Consider the following 22,625-nt stretch of genomic DNA (forward strand, 5'->3'; position numbering starts at 1 on the left):
GCTGGACGGGGCTTCCTCCGGGTGCTGGTGAGAGTGGGTGGTGAAGAGCTGTGGGGGGGCAGCACTGTGTAGGCAGAGCGGGCTGAGAGGATGGGGTGAGCACCAGAATCTCAGAAAACCGAGTTTGAAATGTAAGCGGTCAGGATGTTTATTTGATCCAGTGTTGAGGAAGCCCCTCCTCCCTGCTGCTCCTCTGCTTAGTCCATATTCATCTTTAAGGAGGACAAGCGTCCAGTGAGGAGGACCATCAGATATACTCCTTCCCTTTTATTATAACGAGATTAATTTACTACTCGTTAACTTATATGCCTTAACTATTTTTAAGCACAATAAAGGAAGTGGTAGAACTTAGACTTTAAGGCTATATATTACATATAAATTATATGTAATATTGTTACCTCTGTGGTACTATAATACTGACTCTTCAAATGGATTATTAAAAGGAGAGTCATTCACTTAGGATTGAAATATGCATTAGTATCTATCCATGTGCTGTACTTGAAATAGTCTCTTTTCACAAACTTTTTATGACACTTGCTGACTTTTTCTAGTTTGTCTATAGCTCTGCTTCATATTTAACCTTATAAATGCAATCTCTGGAGAGGAAACCTTGTAAATGTAACATTTATGGGAAGGCTGTTAGGGCATTTTGCAGTTGTATAAATTTCAGATACAAGAGAGGAAATTCTTTAAACCATTGCATCAACCTTAATAGAGTTCAGAGTATTTGTGCAGGAGGGGAGCCTTTCAAAGGTTATGAATTTCCCAAGACATTTAGGAGATGTTAAGAGTTTCTTACATCAGGAGTTCCACTTTGGGAAGGCTCCGTGACAGATGTGCTGTGGTTTTAATAAACGTGCTGCACATGAGAGGATTCATACCGTGGAAGGAACCAGTAATCACTGGGCACGTGTCGGCCTTTAGCCAGTGTTAGAACCTTAGCAGCAGCAGCAGAACCTTACCAGCATCAAAACATTTGTATTGTGAAGAAAAATTTAGATCAGATAAAAATACATAAGTTATGAGAACGTATTTCTCAGACTTCTATGAAGATCAATATTAGCAAATCTGTGAGGCCAAAGAGCAAGTTGTTGTACTTCACAGTAATTGATCAGTGTTTAGAATTTAGCAAGTCTTAGCAGTTGGTGATTGATTTTCAGCATGAGGCAAAGAAACCTCGATTGGCATGCATTGACCTCAGCCTTCCCCGGGAGTAGCATGAAATCCACATGACACTGGATCAATGTGATGGCAGGTGGGAATTACTCATAACCCACTTTCATCTAGTGCTATAACATCTGAGAATGCAGGATTTTCATGTAAATTAAGACGGATCTAAAGGCCAACCATTTTCTGAAAGGCGATAGCTTATCGTTATCTAGAGTTGCTTGGTAATTAGATTGAGTCTCAGACCCTGTTGCTGCATTGCCCGATATAGCTGTATGCCACTACTGAATACTTGAGTGTAGCTGTCTGACTTGATGTATTCTAAGTGTATTGGGAAGGACCGAAGCTGAAACTGCAATACTTTGGCCACCTGATGCGAAGAGCCGACTCAGTAGAAAAAGACCATGATACTGGGAAAGATTGAAGGCAGGAGAAGGGGGTGGCAGAGGATGAGATGGTTAGATAGCATCACTGATTCAATGGACATGAGTTTGTGTAAACTCCGGGAGATAGTGAAGGACAGGGGAGCCTGGTATGCTGCAGTCCATGGGGTGACAGAGAGTTGGATACAACTTAGCGACTGAACAACAACAAAGTAAAAATAAACCCTAGATTTCAAGATTTAGTATGAAAAAGGAATGTAAAATACCTCATCAGTAATCTGTTAGTTTTGTTCTTGGCATACTAGGTTAAAGGAGATTATCATTAAAATTAAATTCACTTGTACCTTTTTACAGTTTTTTAATGCGGCCATTAGAAATTTTTAAACGGTGTACGTGGCCTGCTTTATGTCCCTGCTGGACAGCTGTGCTCTGTAGAAAGTAGTTTTCTGAGAGGCTGCTTGGCTCAGGAGAACCAAAACCTCTGCAGATTCCTTTTTACCAGGAAAACTCAAAATTCTTGTTATAATTCAGAGTTTTCTTTAATTAGCAAATTTTACTCCTATTACATATATGTGCTAATTACACACTAATAGCATAGTGGTTGCTGATGGGATTCACAGGCCTCCGCTGTGAATAGCTGGAGTGTATAGAGCAGCCGCAGTAGGAGGACCGTGCTCATTGAAGGGCTCTGGACATCGCAGGCCTGGGCCTCGTGGCCTTTACATTCCCGACCGTCACCAGCCGTGTGTGCAGTGCCTGGGTGTGAGGAGGTAGGATCTGTGAGATGGGCACATGGGCACGCTCCATCTCCATAACCAGCCTTGCCCTGTGGCCACATGCCACCAACATCAGGTGCAAGTCGTAAATCCAGTCATGATTCCTCAGCAGGGATCCAGGCTCCTGTGTCCTGCCTGTAATCAGTAGCCCATAGCCACAAACGTCACTCCTCTTGACCATAGGCTAGTGTCAGCACCATGTTCCAGGCAGCTCTGGAGACAAGTTTGGGGTCAGTGCAGAAGAGCCAAGGTTAGTGTATGGAGAAGATCCAGATTCTCCCGGAGAAGTCTCCTGCTTAGGAAAAAGGGCGGTGTTTACATCAGACTGTTCTCAGCGATGCCAGATGCAGGGTAACACTGAAACAGGGTCTTCAGAGGCCCTGGGGGAAACACCTTATGTCTCTGAAGTCTAAACCAGATACATTGTCAGCCACCAACATGTGGGATGAAGGTGTCTGTAAGAGCAATTAGGACGTGGAAAGTTCATTCTGTAGGCTGCCTTTGAAAACTCAAGTAAATGACATATTGGAGTGCGAAGAGATGTGGACCTGGAAGGAAGTCCTGTAGTGAATGCTAGAGGCTGGCCCAGGCCCCACCTGCCAGCCCCTTCTGGCCTCTTGGGTCTTTGTAAGTCCTTGCAGCTGTGGCCGTGGTTCCATCCCGCACTCTGCTTAGTCCACACGGCACCCCGTTCTGGCTGGTCTCATCTTCAGTTGAAGACGTGACACTCCCACACTGTATCTCTGCCTCTCTTCTCTGTCTTCACTTTTGTTCCTCCAGAAGAGCCATCCCGTGCTTCAGATGAAGGGTTTCCCCTTCTTTTAGGTAAGTAGGCCCCTTGCAGTGTCTTTCTTGCAGTGTGCTTTTGCTCACACCCAGCGTCCAGTATGTTAGCTTGTTCTGTCCATGTTGTCTTTATACGTACCTGGAACCCACACCTCCCAGGGCCTCTCCTGCACACCTTTCTCGGAGCCCTGGGTCTCCTGACTGACGCTCCCCTTCCCCGTTGTCCCTGCCCCGTCTGTTCACAGCCCGGCCACCTGAGCGGTCCTGTTGATACGAGGGCCAGAGCGCATCAGTCCCGCACTCGGAGCCTTCCTCGCCTTCCTCTCTGGAGTGAGCGTGCCAGCCCTGCAGGAGCCCCCGCCTGCTCCTCTCCCACTGTGCCTTGTGGCCATCTGTCCTGGCACCACCCCCTTTTACATCCTGCTTCCTGTCTCTTCCTCTCACATGCCAGTCTCCTTGTCAGTAATCTGCTCAAAAGCCCCAGGAGCTCCCTGTTCTTCAGGGCCCCCAGGGACCTATGGGATTGGCTCCTTGTCACCTGTTCCGGACCTTCCAGAACACAGCACATCCTTGCTGATGCCTTGTCTTAGTTCAGTGACAGCCACTTCAGACTTGTCTGCACAGCTGGACAGTCACACACTTGTATTAGTTAAGTCCCTGAGTTTGCGGCCATTTGTTATGGCAGCAACGAGGAATCAAGGGTGACTGCAGATCATGAAAACAGAAGTGCCTGCTTTGTCCTGAGGACTGTTAGGAGGGCCCCGCGTCTGCTGCTGGACCAGGGGCAGGAGATGTGCTGCCTTCCCCAGAGCAGGGTTGGATTTCTGCATCTTGTTTTGGTAACTGAGTGATGATAGGTTCCGACCTGTACGGGTGTGCGCAGAGAAGATGGTAGGAACCTGTTGGTTTGCTGAATGTGAAGAGCATCTGAAGGAGAGCGCACTGAGAACAGTGACCCCTGGACATAATAAAAGACACATCGTCCTGATGAGTGCACTTGGCTGTTCATAGAAATGATGAGATGGACAGTGTTGAGAATTACGCTCATGGCCTCAGATATCTCCTCTAATAAACAGCAAAGTGCTACCAGTGATCTGTGAGGAGATACCTGAATGCATCCGATATCCCTTTTCTCTTGTCCCCTGCCTCACCTTCTTCACAGACAAATTCTCTTGCTGCATTGTTCATTGTCACGTCCTTCTCCTGCTCAGCTTTTGACTTTCAAGGGTCAGGCTCATGTCCTGCCATGGTTGCGTCACTGGCACCAGACCAGATCACCTGGCTCTCCAGGTGGTCACTGAATGATAGGGCAGGGGCACACATCGTGAGTAAATGGACGTGAAGGGCAGAGCTGCATGAGTGCTCTCCACCCAGGGAAGGAGAAGGTCACTTCCTTGGAGAGCACTGTCTAAAAGACAAGTGGCCACATTGAACCAAGCGAATCATAACAGGAACTTCCAGAAAAAACTGAGTGACAGCTTCATCTCACTAGTTAGTAACCATGGAAATTAAAATTTTAACAACAAACCACCCCCCACCCCCCCATCTTGGTCCATCAAATTGATACTTTTTTTTTAAAAGTTTTTCAGTGTTCTCTTTTCTTTCTCAGTGTCATTTGTAATAAGAAGCAGACGCTGTTTAGGTTAGATTCATAATACAATACACTTACAGAATTACACAAAAAGTCTCCATATATGATTTAAAGGAGTATAATTCCTTATATAAATGGAAATGATTAAAAGCCACAGGACCTAGCAAAGATGTTCACTGTTGTAAAAGAAAAAAAATAAGGGAAATTTTACAGAATATGGTTGAAGGAAATGGTGGTTAAATAATAATGCTGTTTGCTGATTGTGCACTACCAAGTTCAGTCCACTTACTGAAATGGTTAGAGCTTCAGGTACCACTGCCATTGGTTCCTACCTTCTGTCTCCAATTTCCAAGCCTTATAAGGATGGATACTGTGTCTACCTTCCTCAGAACCCCAAATCTGCAAGAATGTTCAGACCAAGTAGCTATCAATGAATACTTATTAAATGAGTGAGTGACTAGAAATGCCCTGATTTAGCTTATTTAATAAGAGTATACTGATCCTACCCTGTGATTAATCGATTAACATACTTGCCTGAACTCCAGACCCATATAACCAAGCGCTTACTGGGCATTTCTACTTGGATAGTCTAAAAAGCTGAATCTAAAGTCCATTGAAATGTACTTGTTATTTTGACGTCCTGTTTCCAAACCGCTTTCACGTGAGTTTGTGTTTCACTGAATGACATAAACATCTACTTAGCTATCTGAGGCAGAATGCATTAATCTCCTTTTTTTCATCCTCGTATTGGATATCTTCTCAAGGTCACCAAATCTTGGTTGTTCTACCTACAAAATATTTTTTTTTTTTTTTTATTGATCCAACTCACTGCACTTATTTTATTTGGGGTTATTAGAATCTGCCTTTAAAGAACAACTTGAATATTTTATTTTATTTATTTATTTTTTTTAATTTTAGTTTTTTATTTTTTAAATTTTAAAATCTTTAATTCTTACATGCATTCCCAAACTTGAACCCCCCTCCCACCTCCCTCCCCATAACAACTTTCTGGGTCATCCCCATGCACCAGCCCCAAGCATGCTGCATCCTGCGTCAGACATAGACTGGCGATTCAATTCACATGATAGTATACATGTTAGAATGTCATTCTCCCAAATCATCCCACCCTCTCCCTCTCCCTCTGAGTCCAAAAGTCCGTTATACACATCTGTGTCTCTTTCCCTGTCTTGCATACAGGGTCGTCATTGCCATCTTCCTAAATTCCATATATATGTGTTAGTATACTGTATTGGTGTTTTTCTTTCTGGCTTACTTCACTCTGTATAATCGGCTCCAGTTTCATCCATCTCATCAGGACTGATTCAAATGAATTCTTTTTAACGGCTGAGTAATACTCCATTGTGTATATGTACCACAGCTTTCTTATCCATTCATCTGCTGATGGACATCTAGGTTGTTTCCATGTCCTGGCTATTATAAACAGTGCTGCGATGAACATTGGGGTACATGTGTCTCTTTCAATTACAAAATATTTTTAAAGTACATTTATTTCTATCCATTTTTGTGTCTAGTCCCCTTATTCAAACCACTTATTTTTCCCCTTAAAATACTGCAATTATTTTTGTTAGGTGTCCTTAACTTTTATTTTTTAGCTGTTCCTCCTCTCTAGAGCCAGAGTGATTTTTCTAAAATGTGTACCTGGGCATTTCTCTTTGCTCTTGCTTCTCTGGCAGAATCTGTTTCTTTTCTCATCTTCACACTACACCCTTGCCTTCCTGAATTTCTTTTTTCTTTTTCTGTTTTTATCGAAGGATAATTGCTTTACAGAATTTTTCTGTTTTCTGTCAAACCTCAACATGAATCAGCCATCGGTATACATATATCCCCTCCCTTTTGAACCTCCCTCCCCATCCCACCTCTCTAGGTTGATACAGAGCCCCTGTTTGAGTTTCCCAAGCCATACAGCAAATTCCTGTTGGCTGTCGATTTTACATATGGTAATGTAAGTTTCCATGTTACTCTTTCCATATATCTCACTCTCTCCTCCTCTCTCTCCATGTCCATAAGTCTGTTCTCTATGCCTGTATCTCCATTGCTGTATCTCCCTGTAAATAAATTCTTCAGTACCATTTTTCTAGATTCTGTATATGTGCATTAGAAAATGATATTTATCTTTCTCTTTCTGACTCACTTCACTCTGTATAATAGGTTCTAGGTTCATCTACCTCATCAGAACCGACTCAAATGCATTCCTTTTTATATGACCCACTTTCTAGAGTAACAGAAATAAAAACAAAAGTAAACAAGTGGGACCTGACTAAACTTAAAAGCTTTTGCCCAGCAAAGGAAACTATAAGCAAGGTGAAAAGACAGCCCTCAGAATGGGAGAAAATAATAGCAAATGAAACAACTGACAAAGGATTAATTTTCAAAATACATATATAACTCAATGCAGAAAACAATCCAATCAAAAAGTGGGAAAAAGACCTAAACAGACATTTCTCCAAAGAAGACCTACGGATGACTTAACAAACACATGAAAAGATGCTCAACATTGCTCATTATTAGAGAAAGGCAAAGCAAAACTACATTGAGATATCACCTCACACCACTCAGAATGGCCATCATCAAAAAGTCTACAAGCAATAAATGCTGGAGAGAGTGTGGAGAAAAGGGAACTCTCTTGCACTGTTGGTGGGAATGTAAATTAATACAGCCACTATGGAAGACGGTATGGAGATTCCTTAAAAAACTAGGAATAAAACCACCATATGACCCAGCAATCCCACTCCTACGCATATACCCTGAGGAAACCAGAATGGAAAAAGACACGTGTATCCCATTGTTCCTTGCAGCACTATTTACAAAAGCTAGAACATGGAAGCAACCTAGATGTCCATTGACAGATGAATTGATAAACATTTTAAGATCCAGGGTTGGCATAAGATGGAGGACAGTCTGTAGTGTTGTCAGTTGTGGTTGGTATAGTTTTGTTGGTGTGCAGTTTGGCTGTACTTATCAAAATGTCACACTGTCAGTAGCTCTGGACCCCGCACATCTGTTTCTGAGCAGCGCTTGTACATGTGTGATGACAGCTGGAAGGGTGCTTGTGGCAGGATTACCTGCATTTCCATCCCCATTTTGCCCCAGAACAGGGAAGCTAAAAAAGAAAAGAAGCCTCCCCCAGCAGTAAAATGGCTGAATTGCTGTGTTCGTGATGAGATGTGAGCACCATGCAGACACTGGCTTCTTTTATTTTCAGATTTGGGAAGAACCCTTTCCTGTGACTGTCTAACGTGAGAATTCAGTCAGGAAAACTTATGTGTCTCCAAGGCCTGGGCTGTGATATAAATGAGTCAGCAGAGGTTACAGAGTAGCTAAGTATTGTTTTGTGTATTGTAGGACTAGTTTATCATGAGCCTTTAAAGCCAGGATGAGAAGTTTAATTTGGATCCCATGAGTGGCGTATTAAAAGCCCTCATCCTGTCAGTGCTCTAGAGACAGTCCCTTTTTTAAAGATACGTATCCCAGAAATCATACACATACACTGCCGTTTGCGTGTGTTCTGTGGATGTGGTAGTGTTTGAGCATTTAGTTCTCAAGTTGTTCAGTTCTCCAGACCGCATAGTTGGTTCTCAGAATTACTTGTTACTGAGTACTTACGTGCATTCGACATCAAATATTTAAGTACCTCCTATACTCACAGTCTTGGTTGCTGTCCCTATGGAATGAGAAGTGACATTTCTGAGAGTCCTGGAGAATGAGAAGTAGAACCGAAATCAATATGGAAGCATAATGAAAAGTGAAATAAAAGGAAATGTCTATGTTTATTGCTTTTTTTTTTAGTGGAGAGTGAAATTGCTAACTGTAGGATTAGGTTTAGGTACCAGATCCTACAGTATGGGGACTCTGGTTACACAAACCCAGACTTAAAATTATTCTGGTGTCTTCTGGCAGTGTGATCAAGTGAACTGACAGAAATACTGTCTGTTCCATTAAGACCTCAAGACTAGGAACCTACTTTCCCCCCTAGTCAGCGCCACATTTTTTGGACCAAATCCCTGTAATTTACACCGCTTCTCTGCAGGTGGGCTCCAGTTTGTGCCCACGAGTCAGAGACATGAGGGTAACCTGTGTGAGAGGTCACCAGGGCAGACACCCAGAGAAGGTGGGGTTCTTCCTGGGGTGTCGACAGCAAGCATGAGTGTAAGGAATGGTTTGCACCTGCCGTACCTGCCTGCATCTGGGCGTGGAGGGATTGCCCGACCGGGAGCACAGCAACAGAACGAGAGGCGCAGGCGTGGTGCGGAGCCCTCGCAGGAGCAGGGCTGCTCTGGAGCTCTTGCCGCTGGGGGACGTGGGGTCGAGGAGGGATGGCCGGGTGACCAGAGTCTGTGTGCTCTCGGTAGTGAGCTGGCAGAGCAGCAGCAGGAGACAAAGGCACTTTTGTGCGAGCTTGAAAGAGGCGCCAGCTCCTGTCCTTTGCAGTCCAGGGATTTGGATGTTGGCAAGGAGAGGCTGCACAAGTCGCCTTTCAGAGAATTAGCAGAAAAAGATGTCCCTTCCTGTAGGCAGAGCTCACACCCCAGAGTACAGGTTTGCAGGCGAGCTTGGGGTTGGGATCTGGGCTCTGCCCTCCCAGTTCCCCCCCAACGCCCCGCAGGACGCCCTCTGGTAGTGCTCAGCCTGCACTGAATTCACAGCGGCCCTGTATCCAGAAGCCAGAGGGATGCTTTATGCTCATCCCAGTCCCCCTTCCCTGGTGGCTCAGCTGGTAAAGAATCCGCCTGTGATGCTGGAGCCCCCGGTTCGATTCCTGGGTCGGGAAGATCCCCTGGAGAAGGGATAGGCTACCCACTCCAGTATTCTGGCCTGGAGAGTTCCTTGGAACATATGGTCCATGGAGTCGCAAGGAGTGGGATGCGATTTTCACTTTCAGTCCCCGTGCCTGAGTCCTGTAGGCTATAGATCCAGTGAGAGTTCATCTTCTGAAGCTGTGGATGGCTCTTCCAGCCGGGTCCTTTCTCTTCGTCTTCCCCCTGCCACTCCTGGGCTGCATACACAGCCTTGTGCTGGGGACTGAGGAGTCCACAAGGGTGGTCAGCAGGCATGGGAGCATGGCACGGGAGCGTGGCACATACCCTGCCCGTGCTGTGGACTCCCTGGGTCCCTGACAGTTTTGTATACAGGACACGTTATTTATCTCTTCTTTGGGGTAGGGTTGGGAACACCCTTAATTGTTTATCAACAGCATTGTGTCACAGAAAAGAAATACTAGTGTGTGCAGAACTTTTACATTGTAAGTTATATGATAACTTCAGTTAATTGCTAATTGTTAGAAACCAGTGCATTCTCTAGTAGACAGTACTGATTTTTCTTAATAGACATTTTCTTGTTAGTATCTCCATCATTTAAGAAAACATTAATGGCCTAAAAGATTGAGAAGAGTGCAGTGGACTATGATTCCCACGCCCTCACGGGAGGATGGCCTGTGGTTTCCGTCGTGTTCCCAAGTGGGTCTTCCCACGTGTGCTGCCCACTTACAGACGTGTACACATGACTACCATACCTCTGAGAGCACCTTGCCACAGCTTGGGATAAATGCCACCTTCTCTAGGGAGCCTTCTCTGATGCTCTCCTTCAGAGGTTGCCCTCATCTCCTCTGAACTCATGGACACACATGTTGGAAGCATTAGGTTGGGGGCTCTTGTGGATTGCTGTATATTAACCAGTAGAGAGCAGATGGTTAGGCCCAACTTGAGGTAGCTTTTTATATGTCATCAATATTATCAGAAACATGACTTTAATTTTGTATTCCTAATTGTATGTGTGTGTGTTTTTTTTTTAATGATACTAAGGTTGCAGCTTGTTCTCAGCAATACTGTTGGTTTGGAAAGTGTAACCCTCCACAGGTCTCATTCTTAGGAAGCCCCCCAAGGGGTGGCCTATGTGGGTGGATGAGTTGGGGTGATGCAGCGGTGGAGCTGCAGAAATCAATAAAGAAAGGGGCAGCGCCTCTTCTTGTGGTTTTAAAAACACTTTTCTTTGTTCATAAAAATACTATTTGTGAAAAATTCCTAAGTAAAATTAAGTGATTTATTTAAATTGATACTCTTTTTACCAAAGATTTCTGGTGATTAACTGAAAGAAATGAACATTGCATTAATTTCTAGCATGCAGTTTTTGTTTATAACAGTCATTTCTGTGGGGGGTATGTTTTAGGGCATCATTCAGAAGATAGTGGACAGTCACAAAGTAAAGCACGTGGCCTGCTATGGATTTCGCCTGAGTCACCTGCGGTCAGAGGAGGTTCACTGGCTCCATTTGGATATGGGTGTCTCCAATGTGAGGGAGAAGTATGAACTTGCCCACCCACCAGAGGAGTGGAAGTAAGATTACAAACCTACTTTGGGGTGACTCGGACGTGGTTTGTTTTGCGTATTAGAAACACACATGAGAGGATGATTATCTGTGTTTACTTTTCTCACTGATGGTCACTGGGACTCCTGTACACACAGAGGTGGCCGGCACTTGTTAGCCAGCGCTCTCTTCTGCACTTCGGTGTAGCCCGTCTTCGGGCGCCCCCGGCGTGGGCTCGCTGGAGCCGTCTCCCGGCTTCCGCTCTTCTGTGATGGTCTTTGGCCCCTCACCCTTCTCTGGCCAGTGCTGCTCCATCAGCCTCTGCTCTGAGCGCTTCCCGAGTCCTAGTGCTTCTGCTCCCTGTGCTGCTGGCATCCTTTCGTGCCTGGAAGTGACCACACCTGATGGCCGTATTGATGTGCTGCAGAGCTCACTCCGTCATGCCCAGTGATCGCAGCTCACCTGAGAGAGGCGGTGTCTGTGTGATGTTCACATACAGCATTGATGCTGGGAAGTGATCTCAGTGAAGTCATACTGACTCTAATGAAACTAAAGTCATTCAAGGTGAAATAAAAGTCCCTATAGTTGTCCTTTCCCTGCTTCTCTCCTAATAATTATTTTTCACTTTTCAGTAAACCATGGTGTTTGTAGGAAATTGTATACCTAAAACACTTAATGTTTGCGAGAAGTATAAGGGAGCTCTTCCACAGGAGCCCCTGTTTTTATAGATAATGCTGCAGAAATAAAGATGATTGTAGCGTAAAGAGAGCATTCAAATGTCAGTTACTTTCCCTTCAAGGATCTAAATAGATAAGATTAGACATTTAAAAAGAAAAACAAACATGTTTAGGTGAGTAAATCTTTAGTTGAATAAAAATACTATCCCAATTACAGCTTATCAGAGAAATATAATTTTCAAATTTGTCAAGTTAGCTGGAACTGACCTAACAAGATAGTCTGTAAGAATATAGTTTGGTTACTTTTCAACAATGGCTGAAAAAGATTTGACCTCCATCTATTTGGTCAGTTAATTAAGCAAGTGTTTAAAAACTAAGAATAGCTAAAAGTTACTTGAACATATCTCTAGGTATTTTTAATTAAAACAATTCTGTTAGCGTTCTGAATTTATGAAACATGTCAGAGGCAGCCTTCATTATAGCAATAGTCTTAGTCCCCAGTAAATTGTTGAATGCAAATCCTGGGGTATCTAAGCTTTGTTTTCATTCTTTTAAGCCAGCTTATTTAACCTTAGTAATAAGGATGTAGGCACTGTTTTATTTAGTGGAACCTGGATCCTCATAAGTAAGGAAGATTTGACTGACCCTCTTCGAATGAGGGGTGGTGAAGATGATGACATTGATGTGTTGTCACCATTGAGTGGCTGTTAGGAGCCAGGCATTGTGCCAGCTGCGTGCTGTTTATGATTCGTAAACTCTGTATTTTATTTACCCAAACCCGAGGAGGTAAAGACTTGTTATCCTTATTTTGTAGATGAAGACAGAGGCACAACAAAATGGATTTAAGTTGCATTCACATAGTTTGTGGTACAGTTTCCATTTGGATTTAGCTATCTGACTTCACAGTATGGGTTTTTAAAATCAACATGCCCATCTCAATGGGAATAATGTGATCTTCAAAACTGAGTGTAGCTAGGCTTACGAGATGAGTGAAGGTGCATGGGTTGTCGGTAGAGGTGATGAAAGAAGGAAATGTGATCAGAGATACTGGTGATACATGTGTGATATCTTCAGTAGCGTGAGGATTAATACAAACTGTTATAACAGTGGGAATAGGAGGCTGTTAAAATAATTAAGCATACTTGAAAAAGAACAAAATAGAAGTTCTGGAAGTCATTGGATAGATAAAGCAGCAGATTAGACATAGCTGAACAATTAGTAAACAGGAAGATGGATCTGAGAAAACTTGCCCAAAACGTAGCACAGAGATGAACAGATGGAAATTATGAAAGCAGATTTATGTAACATGAAGAATGAGAAGGTCAGCCCTTTTCTAACAGGAACCCTGAAGAAGAGAATAAAAAGAATGAGGAAGAGGAAATAATCTGAAGGGAAAATAGCTGAGAACTTTCTAGAATCAGTGAGTGACATGAGTCCTTAAATATAGGATTAACAGAAAAATCTCAAATTGGGTAAATCTAAATGCATACTTTGGCAGATTATAGCAAAATAGTATTGTATGAAAGAAAATGAAAGGATGTTAAAAACAAGCAGAGAAAAATTAGGCTTCTCACAGCATCATCAATGCCAAGAAAATGGTGGTATAATAGCTTCAAAGTTGTGAGGAAATGTAACTGGCAGTCTATATTTGTTTGCATGGTTAAATTATCTCAAGAACAGATATCAGTGAGCACTGGCTTCATGAAGGAAAACTAATGAGAACAGATTTTTTTATACTAAAAAAAGTAGAGCTCAGTACTGGGTGCAGGTTGGAACAGGGGTGATAGAATAAAGCTTTGTCAGCTAAATATGAGGGTAACAGCTCCAACATTAGAAGTACAGCTTAAATGGTCATTGGGCAAGTAGATACTAGAGAAATGTAGGGATCAAAAAGAAGGAAAGAAACAGAAGCAGCATGGGGAAGCAGGATGAATAGAAGTCACAAGTGAGATGCACAGGTGCTAGCAGTGGATGACTGTCAGAGGCTACTAGAGTGGATTAGAACGTGAGGCCAAGCTGTCTGCTGTTCACAGGATGTATCCGGAACAGTGACGTTCAAACATCTTTCTTTGACTCGGAGGAAGCCATGTGTTTTACCATGAGATCTAGCACACGTGTATGCCTGTATGTGTGTCTCAGAGCTGTTTATATGTCCCGGACCTACACATTTCACCAAACTCTACTCAGCGTTATTATTTACGCTGAGGTCAAACGGTTTTCTCGGCAATGTTCTGTTTTGTTCTACGTTAGTAAAATGAATTAATAAATGAATAGTGAAAAGAATTTCCCTGCCTTCTAATGAGTCCTGACTTTCAATTTGAAAAACTCACATAAAACTTGAGTATAAATATACCAGGCAGATAATAACCAGGAAAAAAGATCAGTACTGTGCTGTTAACACCCTGTGAAATAAATTTTAGGCAAAGAAGCTTTATTATGGATGTAGAGGGCAACCACGTAACAGTAAAATGCTCGTTTCACCAATAATTTAATAAGTATAGAAAGAGATGTAGCTCTTAAACTTACAAACTCCTCAAAATATGTAAAGCAGAACTAGTCTTGAAGGAATAGGACTTACCATTCTAATAAAGGGAAGAACACAAAACAATAGTTAGTAAACAGTAGTGTTTAAGTTATGTATTTAACTGTTTTCTCTAATGTAGAAATACAGGATCCTGCACATAACTATATATTAAGCAACTTAAAAACATGTTTCTAAGTAATTTATGGTTCAAAGGAAAAGGTCCAGCCTCCTGACAGCCTGGCTTTAATGGGCTCTGCCCCTTCACTGTCCAGTCTGCCCTCTGTAGAACCTCCTGGCTACAGCCAGTCACGTAGTCCTGTCTAAGTACAGCCGCCCCTCAGTGTCTGTGGGTTCCCTGGTTCCGCAGCTAGGGAACCAGGCTTCAACCAACTACAGATCCAAAATTCTGGGTGTGAGGGTGGATTCCAGAGAGTTCCAAAAAGCAAAACTTGAACTTGCTGTGCCAGTAACTGGTTACATAGCATTTACGTTGTACATTGCATTGTAAATAATCCTGATGCTCTCAAGTGTATGAGAGTTTGTGCAATGTCGTGCAGCTTTTGTGCACAGACTGTACCATTTTACACGAGCATTTCGTGATCTCAGTGTCTGTGGGGTTCTGGGACCAAGCCCCTGTGGATGCCAAGCATGCTTTCTTCACTCAGCCTCCTGGATACCAGACTCTTCTGGTGAAGGTTTTCCTCCTGCTTCATTGACCATCGCTGCCTTCTGCTGACGTTGATATTTGGGGCTGCTCCACTGACCTCTCCCTAGCCTCCCTAGACCTGCCTTTGGCGTTAAATTCACACTTTCCTTGGATAATCTCAGGAAACCAACGGACAGGTCACTACAATAACCCAGGAAAAAGTCACAGAAGATGATGGACCAGGAGAGTAGTACTTGGAGGAGCGAGAAGCAGCTATACTGAGATACGTTACAAGGTTGAGCTCAGAATTTGTGAACAAACCTTTTAAAATGTGAACATCCAAAGAAATGTGTAAACCATTCCCGCTCAGAAATTTCCAGGAGCTACCCCCCACCCCTCCCCCGGCCCCGACTCACCCGGAGCTCACTCCAGGTTTGTGGTTACCTCTTGGTCTTTTCTCCACCTCCTGCTCCCCTACCTTCACTGGAGCAGCTGTGGTCTCTTTGAAGTTTCAGTTTTCATAGGTGCTCAGGTTGGGGTCTCATTTGATGGTCTCTTCGCTGTTGCCTGCCTTCTTGTTGAACAGAACAGCTCTTGTCTCATTTCTCTCTTTGCCTTTATCTTTTCCAGCTTTCCACTTGCTCAGCCTTGGCCACACTGGCTCTTAAACACCCCAAGCGGCTTGTCCCTAGTGCCTCTGAACTTGATGCTCTGCTGCTGCATATGCTGCTCTGCTGTTGCTGGCATGGCTTGGCCCTCCCCTTGTTAGGGCAGGTGCTCCACCGTCACCTCCTCCCCGGGGCCTTCTCCAGCCTTTCTGTCTGCAGAGCCCCCTGCCTGCCTGGGACAGTCTTTCTCCCTCAGGGCCTCCATCGTGTTCACTGCTCTACTGCTGGGTTCTGGTCATGCCTGGGATAAAGTAGGCACCTGGTAAAATGCAGTTTAAGGGGAAGTGAGTCAGTGATAATGAAATTACCAACTAGAAACCGAATAGTACTACTTAGTAACAGTCTTCTCACATTAGCTTGCTGCGTATTGGATGTCAGACATTGTGTGAGAGGCTTGATAACCTGCCCATGGTCACACAGCTTCAGTGGGTGGCAGAGTGGAAACTGGCTTCACGCACCAGCTCTTTCTTCTCCCTGCCTGTGTTCAGTGTGTGACTACAGGAGACAGAACGTGGAGATCTCCTCCCTCAGTCCGTGAGGGCAGCTGCAGCTCTGGCTTTAGTTCTGAGCAGGACGTGAACACTGAAACGAAAGTGCCAGGACTCATCGGAATAATGACGTTAGTTTCTACTCCTGTGAGGTTTTTGAGCGTAGATTTTTATTTTTCACACTATCTGCTATAGCATCTATTCATATTGTTAAGTAAATCTGAGAGCTAAGCTTGTTTAATTGAGTCTTCATTTCTTCCAATGCCTCTGTAAGCACGTGCAGCACACATTTGGTAGTAACTGTCTCAGGCAGGGTGGCCCTACAGAGTTGTCACGACATGTCATCGGGGAAGGGAAGGGCTGGTTTCATACATGTCCTCATAGGAAGAGGAACAACAGAATTAGATCCTGCCTTGAGCAATACACAGAAGTCCACCTGAGGTGGATCAAGTTTTTAAAAAAAGTTTAATGAAACATAGAGTGAATGTGTCTCTAATGGGACATATAGTGAATGTGTCTTTGGCCCTAGAGCAGGAAGATTTTCTTAGTAACCCAAAAACGTTCATTCTTAAAAGACGAGAATAGCAAATTTGCCCTTTATGAGATGAAAGCATTCTGTACATCAAAAGATGTATTTTTAGAAAGTGCAGAAAGGACAATTCCTCAGTGTTCCGGTGGTTTAGCTGCTTTTACTGCTGAGGGTCTGGGTTCAATCCTTGGTTGGGGAACTAAGATCCCACAAGTTATGAGATGTGGCCAAAAGGAAAAATGCAGAAACAAGTTGCAGCTCGTGTAATTCTGATGGTGTCAGGAGTTCTGCTGATAAACATAAGGATCGTAAATTCCCCAACAGATGGGCAAGAAACATGAAGGTATTTTCATAAAAGGGTAGACAGGTTTGACCTGTCATCACAGGAAGACACTGTCAGCTTCCTTAGTGCTCAGGGAGGTCTGAATCTGGACCAGTAGATTCCATCTACACTGTTTGGTTGACAAAAAGTATTAAAAAGTTGTCCATCAGTATTAATAGCGGGAAAGGTTAAGGATCTGATGATGATACCGAAACACCAGTCTGGGTGCCCAACACACTTTAGGCCAAAGAAACTGAAACGTCAAAGAGTTTGGAGCAGAGGAAAGCGTATTGAGGGTGAGGCAAGGAGATGGCTGGCTCGAGCCTTTAAAACCCCAAGCTCTACGAGAGCTTTCAGCAAAGCTGTTTTCTAGGAAAGGTGAGGGAGGGGCGGGGCTAGCTGTTGCAAACTGCTAGGGGTCAGAGCCTTTGTTCCCAAGGTCAGGTCATGGCCAGGTAACGATGCTCCTGTGAGTCTCCACCAAACGAATGTTATTCTCTGTTCTGACAAGAAAGGGCTAGGTCCCCAGGCACAGCTCTCCCTCTCCGAGGTCCAGTTCTGGCTAAGAGGAGGTGAGCCCAGCTGGTGGCTCCCTCAGGGCCAGGCCCCCACACCCTGCCCAGCTGTCATCACTGAGGGAGCCGGGTGCCCAGGACCCAAAGGGCCCTCAGGCTCCTCAGGCCACCCAAACAGGCAGGGAGGGGCAGGTCCTGCAGACGGCATGCTATGCAGGCTGCTGTCACCATTAGGTCGTGGAGGCAGGGATGGGAGGAGGGTCGCTGCCACCTCAAGACCTGGGCCCGGCCAGTGGGTGTCCTTGACGAGGGCTCTGGAACCCTGCAGGACACAGCCTGTGGCCTGCCCCCTGGGCCCCCTAGCTCACCATCTGGTGCTGACCAGTGGCTGAGCGGGACCACTAACGGTCGCTCACTGATGGTTGGTCACCTGGGCAGGGGCCCGCTGAAGCACTGACTGATGGCTGAGTGGGCCCAGTAACCGTTGCCTGAAAGTGGGTGCAGAGTAGCATCAGTCACCGCAGCTGCATGCTCAGGGCTGCGCGTGGCTATGCTCTTTGCAATTCAAGATCTTGCCTGCGGCTTAGCCTCTGCATGACATGGCCTTGGTCCTGCTGTTCCACTTCAGGTTCTGTCCTTGAGAGACTTGGATTTCTATGCTAGGCTGGAGACCCAAGGACGTTCATGGAATAGCCAGTGACAGAATATTCACAGTGGAATGTTGTGCGAGTCAGAATGAGGAAAGCATCGAGACTTGGAGCTCTGGATAAAACTTAGCCAGGTGACAGTGTGTGACAAAAGGCAGTCTTGGGGCAATGCTGTGGATGCAACTAAATACTGTTGAATTGCACACTTTAAAATGGCTGCTTTGGGGGGAGTTAGGGATGCCATGTGGCTTGTGAGAGCTTAGTTCCCTGACCAGGGATTGAACCTGGACCCTGGCAGTGAAAGGCCCAAGTCCTAACCACTGGGCCGCCAGGGAATTCTCTGAAATGGTTGCTTTTTATGTGAATTTTACCTCAGTTAAAAAACAAAAAGTAAGTCCCAGAGGATGACATACAACATCATATACAAGTAAAAAGCAAAACAAACATAAAAAAATATTGTTGGGAACACATGAGGTGGGTGAGACAATATGGGACCTGTAGATACAGGGTCAGGAGCAGGTGGTCAGTCCAGGGCTTCTGCGGGGACCACACCCAGCCTCCAGCCTCGTGAGGGCCCTCAGGAGCCTTTGCGGAGCCTCAGGTCTGCGGCAGAGCCCACAGCCCCTGCGCTGCACCACCCTGCTTCCTTCCCAGTCTGCTCGCCTGTGCCCGGGGTCCTGGGAGATCCCGGTTAAGTAGGTGGTGGTTGCTAGGCTCTGGGGTCAGCCAGAGAAGTTCGAATACAGTGCCCTTCCTAGTTTTTCCTGTAGCCATAAGTGCCATGCAGTTTTGAGAGCTTTGCCCCAAGCAGATTTAAACTTTAAAGTTTTGTGCCTAGATAATTAAATTCTAGCTAGCTAAATTTTGGTGTTCTGAAAGCACTTACACCGAGTGGTCTGACTTCTGAGCAGGTTAATCAGATAAACAGCCTGGTCCTTTCGGTGTGGGATTCAGGGCTTTGAGAGCCAGACCTGAGAGGAGGCTCTGTTGGCCTTTGTGAGAGAACTGTGGGGCTTCTGCAGAGCGAGTGAAAAAGAAAGTCCTTTTCTTTGTTATCAGATGTGGTTCACATTCTCCTGTTCACGGCTGATGAACAGCTCCTCCATCTGCAGAGACATGATTCTTTTTTCAGACCTTTTGCAGGAGGGGAAAAAAAAGTCCTTTATTTAGAGGAAAGGTATCTCTTTTTCATAGATGACAAAAGAAAATGACTAATGATAGCTGAGGAAGTTTTAGATTGTATTTTGATAGTTTCCTATTTTATCTTGAAATGATATTATCTGTGCATATACCTTAGTTTGAAAGGCTAGTTTTTCATTATGACACTGAATTCAACAAGAATTTTTTAGAATATTTAAATCAGTAAGACAGTAAATAGAGGAACATTCTGACAAGTTTGGAAGTGACACCTTTTAGAAAAACAGGATAGACTTCCAAATTTGCTGATTGATTGATTAAACGTTTACTGGATACATCTGCACCACACACAGCACAAAAATGAACAGATTTCTGGCTGGTCTGTGGCTGCAAAAAGCTGAGGTTCATTGACCAGGCTGGTTTAAAACTGGCTCTGGTGGGTATTTTGTTAACACAGCTACAGGACAGTCAGTCTTAAGTTTGTGAGAATTTATTTTTATTCTTAACGTGTTATCAAAAAGTTGCAGAAACAGTACACAGAACTCCTGGGTCCCCTTCAGCCCTCCTCCCCTAAATGTTAAAACCTTAGTTAAGTACAGTTTAGTTGTTGAAACTAGGACCTTAGCATTGCTGCGGCAGTCCTAACTGATGCACAGATGTCATCAGGGTTCAGGGTGCCCGTCTTCCAGCCTGGGGTCCCCACCAGAGCACCGTGCGCCTCTGTGTCCTGTCGCCTTGCCTCTCCTCTGATCTGCAGCAGGTCCTCAGGCTCGCTCTCTCTGTCGTGACCTTGGCCCTCTTGAAGTGCACTGGCTGGTGGTTGTGCTGTGTTCTTCAGTTTGGGTTTGTTTGGTGGTTTATTTTTCCCCATGATTATATTGAGTTTAAGCATTTGGGGAAGAGCACCACAGTCAAGCTATTGTTTTCACTTAGCATTTTATCAGTGAGTCCTTGATGATGATAAGATTCATTTTACTGGGCTTCCCTGGTGGCTCAGAGGTTAAAGCGTCTGCCTGGAATGCAGGAGACGCGGGTTCGATCCCTGGGTCGGGAAGATCCCCTGGAGAAAGAAATGGCAACCCACTCCAGTACTCTTGCCTGGAGAATCCCATGGCGGGAGGAGCCAGGTAGGCTGTCCGTGGGGTCACAAAGAGTCGGACATGACTGAGCGACTTAACTTTAACTTGGATCATTTGATTTAAGGTGGTGGACAGGTTTCTCTGCTAGAAGGTTGTTTTCCCCCCTCATTGTAATTAAGTAATATCTTCTGAGGAAATACAGAGACTCTGCAGTTTCTCTTTCATTGTATTTTCGCCCACTCAACATCATTGATGATTCTTTTTTGCAGTATTAGTGTAATTTCTGCCAAATGGTGAATTTCTGTCCTCCCTTCTAGGCTTTTAAAATGGGAAGTCTGTGTAAGAACAGCTGCCTACACCCCACTATTTCCAAGGGTCGTCTGTGTAGTTTCCTGAAATTGTACTTTTGTTTATTTCACTACACACAGTCTGACTAGCTGAGCCTTCTCAGGGTTATTTGAATATTCATCCAACTCAACTTTCAAAAACATTTCCTACTCCTCCCCATCATTAGTTCATTAATGAACTAATGAGTATCTTGGTGAACTTGTGGGTATCTTGGTGCTCATAGTTGGAGATAAGACTGAGGAAGTTAGGTGTTGGCAGCATCAATGGTAATATATTAACTTAGGCGACAGAGGATGAGATGGTTGGATGACATCACCGACTCAGTGAACTTGAATTTGAGCAAACTACGGGAGATAGTGAAAGACCGGGAAGCCTGGCGTGCTGCAGTTCATGGGGTCGCAAAGAATCAGACATGACTTAAGTGACTGAACAACAACAATTACTTAGAAGCAGAAGCGAAAGGATGATCTTACCTGGGACGTGTTGTAGTTAGCCGCTGTTCAGAAATCATGGAGTGGCATAGAGCAGAGACATGGAAATGTTTTATCAAGACACAGCCAGGCTCTTAGAATAGTAGCAGAAGTTTCACTATGAGGAAAATGGGCAGTTTCCTGGAGGAGAAGGGAGAGGGGATGCTGGCATGGCTGGGCCAGGACCCTGTGGGTGCCAGGCGTGGGGTTTAAGGACTGGGGTGAGGTGACTGGACTGGAATTGAACTCAGAGACTTGAGCGGAGTTCCAGTAGGGCTGTGAGGGAGGAAATGCTATATTGTAGTGGATTGAAGCAGGGAACAGGAAACCCCATCACAATCTAGAGACCTTGCCCAACCCCACAAGCAAGACCCAACCCACGTACACTCCTCTCTGTTCTAAGCATAGGTGTCTTCTCTTAGGTTCATGCTGCCTCTGGGCCTTCAGGTGTGTTTCTGCTGAAGTGGAATCCCAGGGCTGCCTGTTAACAGCTGTGGGACCTTGGCTATTAGCGGATGTCCTCAAAGTCTGGTCTCCCCCATCTAGGAAGATGGGGCGAACTGGGCACCTGGTCACTATTACCAGTCCCTTCCCGGCCTCCTTGTGGCCCTGTTGTCTGCTCGTCACAGCCCGCCTGGCTGGGCGCCAGGACTGTGCTGTTCCCACGGCCCCCTTTCCCACCAGGACGAGCCCCGGATTGTGGCGAGCAGGGTCCTGTGTGGCCTGCCCGCCTCTGTTCCCCACCTCCCTGAAGCCCTTTTACTCACAGGGGCTGCGGCTGCGTTCCTCTAGGCAGCCTCTGGCCGCAGGGCATGTGCTTGTTTTCTTCCTGCCGATACTGCCCTGCTCCCTTCCTGTCTTCCTTTGGGTCTCTGTTCAGGTGTCCGGAGTCGGCTGCTTCCCTGGCGCCCTTTACAGAATGTTGCTTCGTCATCTGTTACTCCCCTTACCTTGCTTTTGTCTTTATCACATTACCACCTCAGAGATACTCAACGTATCTGCTGTCTGGCTGCCACCACAAAAATAGAAATTTTCCGAAGGCTGGTACTTCCTGCCTGTTTTATTCACCAGTGTCTTCCACTCTGGAACCGCGTCTGTAGATGACTGGTGCCGAAATATTTGTTGAGTAATGGCTAATACGGTGGATCAGCCGTCAAGACGGCTGTGATATGTGCAGTGACAGCCCTTTCACTTCTCCCAGCGTCCTGATGAGGGCTTCTCTGACGGCTCAGTTGGTAAAGAATCCATCCACCTGCAATGCAGGAGACCCTGGTTCAATCCCTGGGTCGGGCAGATCCATCAGAGAAGGGAACGGCTGCCCACTCCAGTGGTCTGGAGAATTCTATGGGCTGTGTATAGTCCATGGGGTCGCAAAGAGTTGGGTGAGGAAATTGAGGCGCAGAGAAGTGATGGCAGACAGAGAACAAGGGGTGGAGCCAGAACCCAGGCATAGGTGGTCTTGACGCAGAGCTTTCTTTCTGCTCCTCCTGGGGGTTGTTGCTGATGAAAAGAGGTCATCTGGTTAAAACGCTTGTCGCGACTTCTGTGACA

General features: G+C 45.2%; 1 protein-coding gene across 24 annotated transcripts in view; it reads left to right on the forward strand.

Moving 5' to 3' along the window:
• The window catches only part of PTK2 (protein tyrosine kinase 2), a 190,096-nt gene that overhangs the window by 64,087 nt on the left and 103,384 nt on the right, over window positions 1-22,625 (forward strand). For 23 of the 24 annotated variants that reach the window (XM_060419958.1, XM_060419961.1, XM_060419969.1 and 20 more), the window contains one exon: window positions 10,887-11,053. The exons of the other annotated variant lie outside the window; for it this stretch is intronic. In XM_060419958.1, the coding sequence (XP_060275941.1) occupies window positions 10,887-11,053 (167 nt within the window). The remainder of the gene's footprint in view (window positions 1-10,886; window positions 11,054-22,625) is intronic. 24 annotated transcript variants of the gene reach the window in all.

This window comes from Ovis aries, chromosome 9, assembly GCF_016772045.2.
Source record: "Ovis aries strain OAR_USU_Benz2616 breed Rambouillet chromosome 9, ARS-UI_Ramb_v3.0, whole genome shotgun sequence".
In the NCBI taxonomy this organism is placed as follows: domain Eukaryota; kingdom Metazoa; phylum Chordata; class Mammalia; order Artiodactyla; family Bovidae; genus Ovis; species Ovis aries.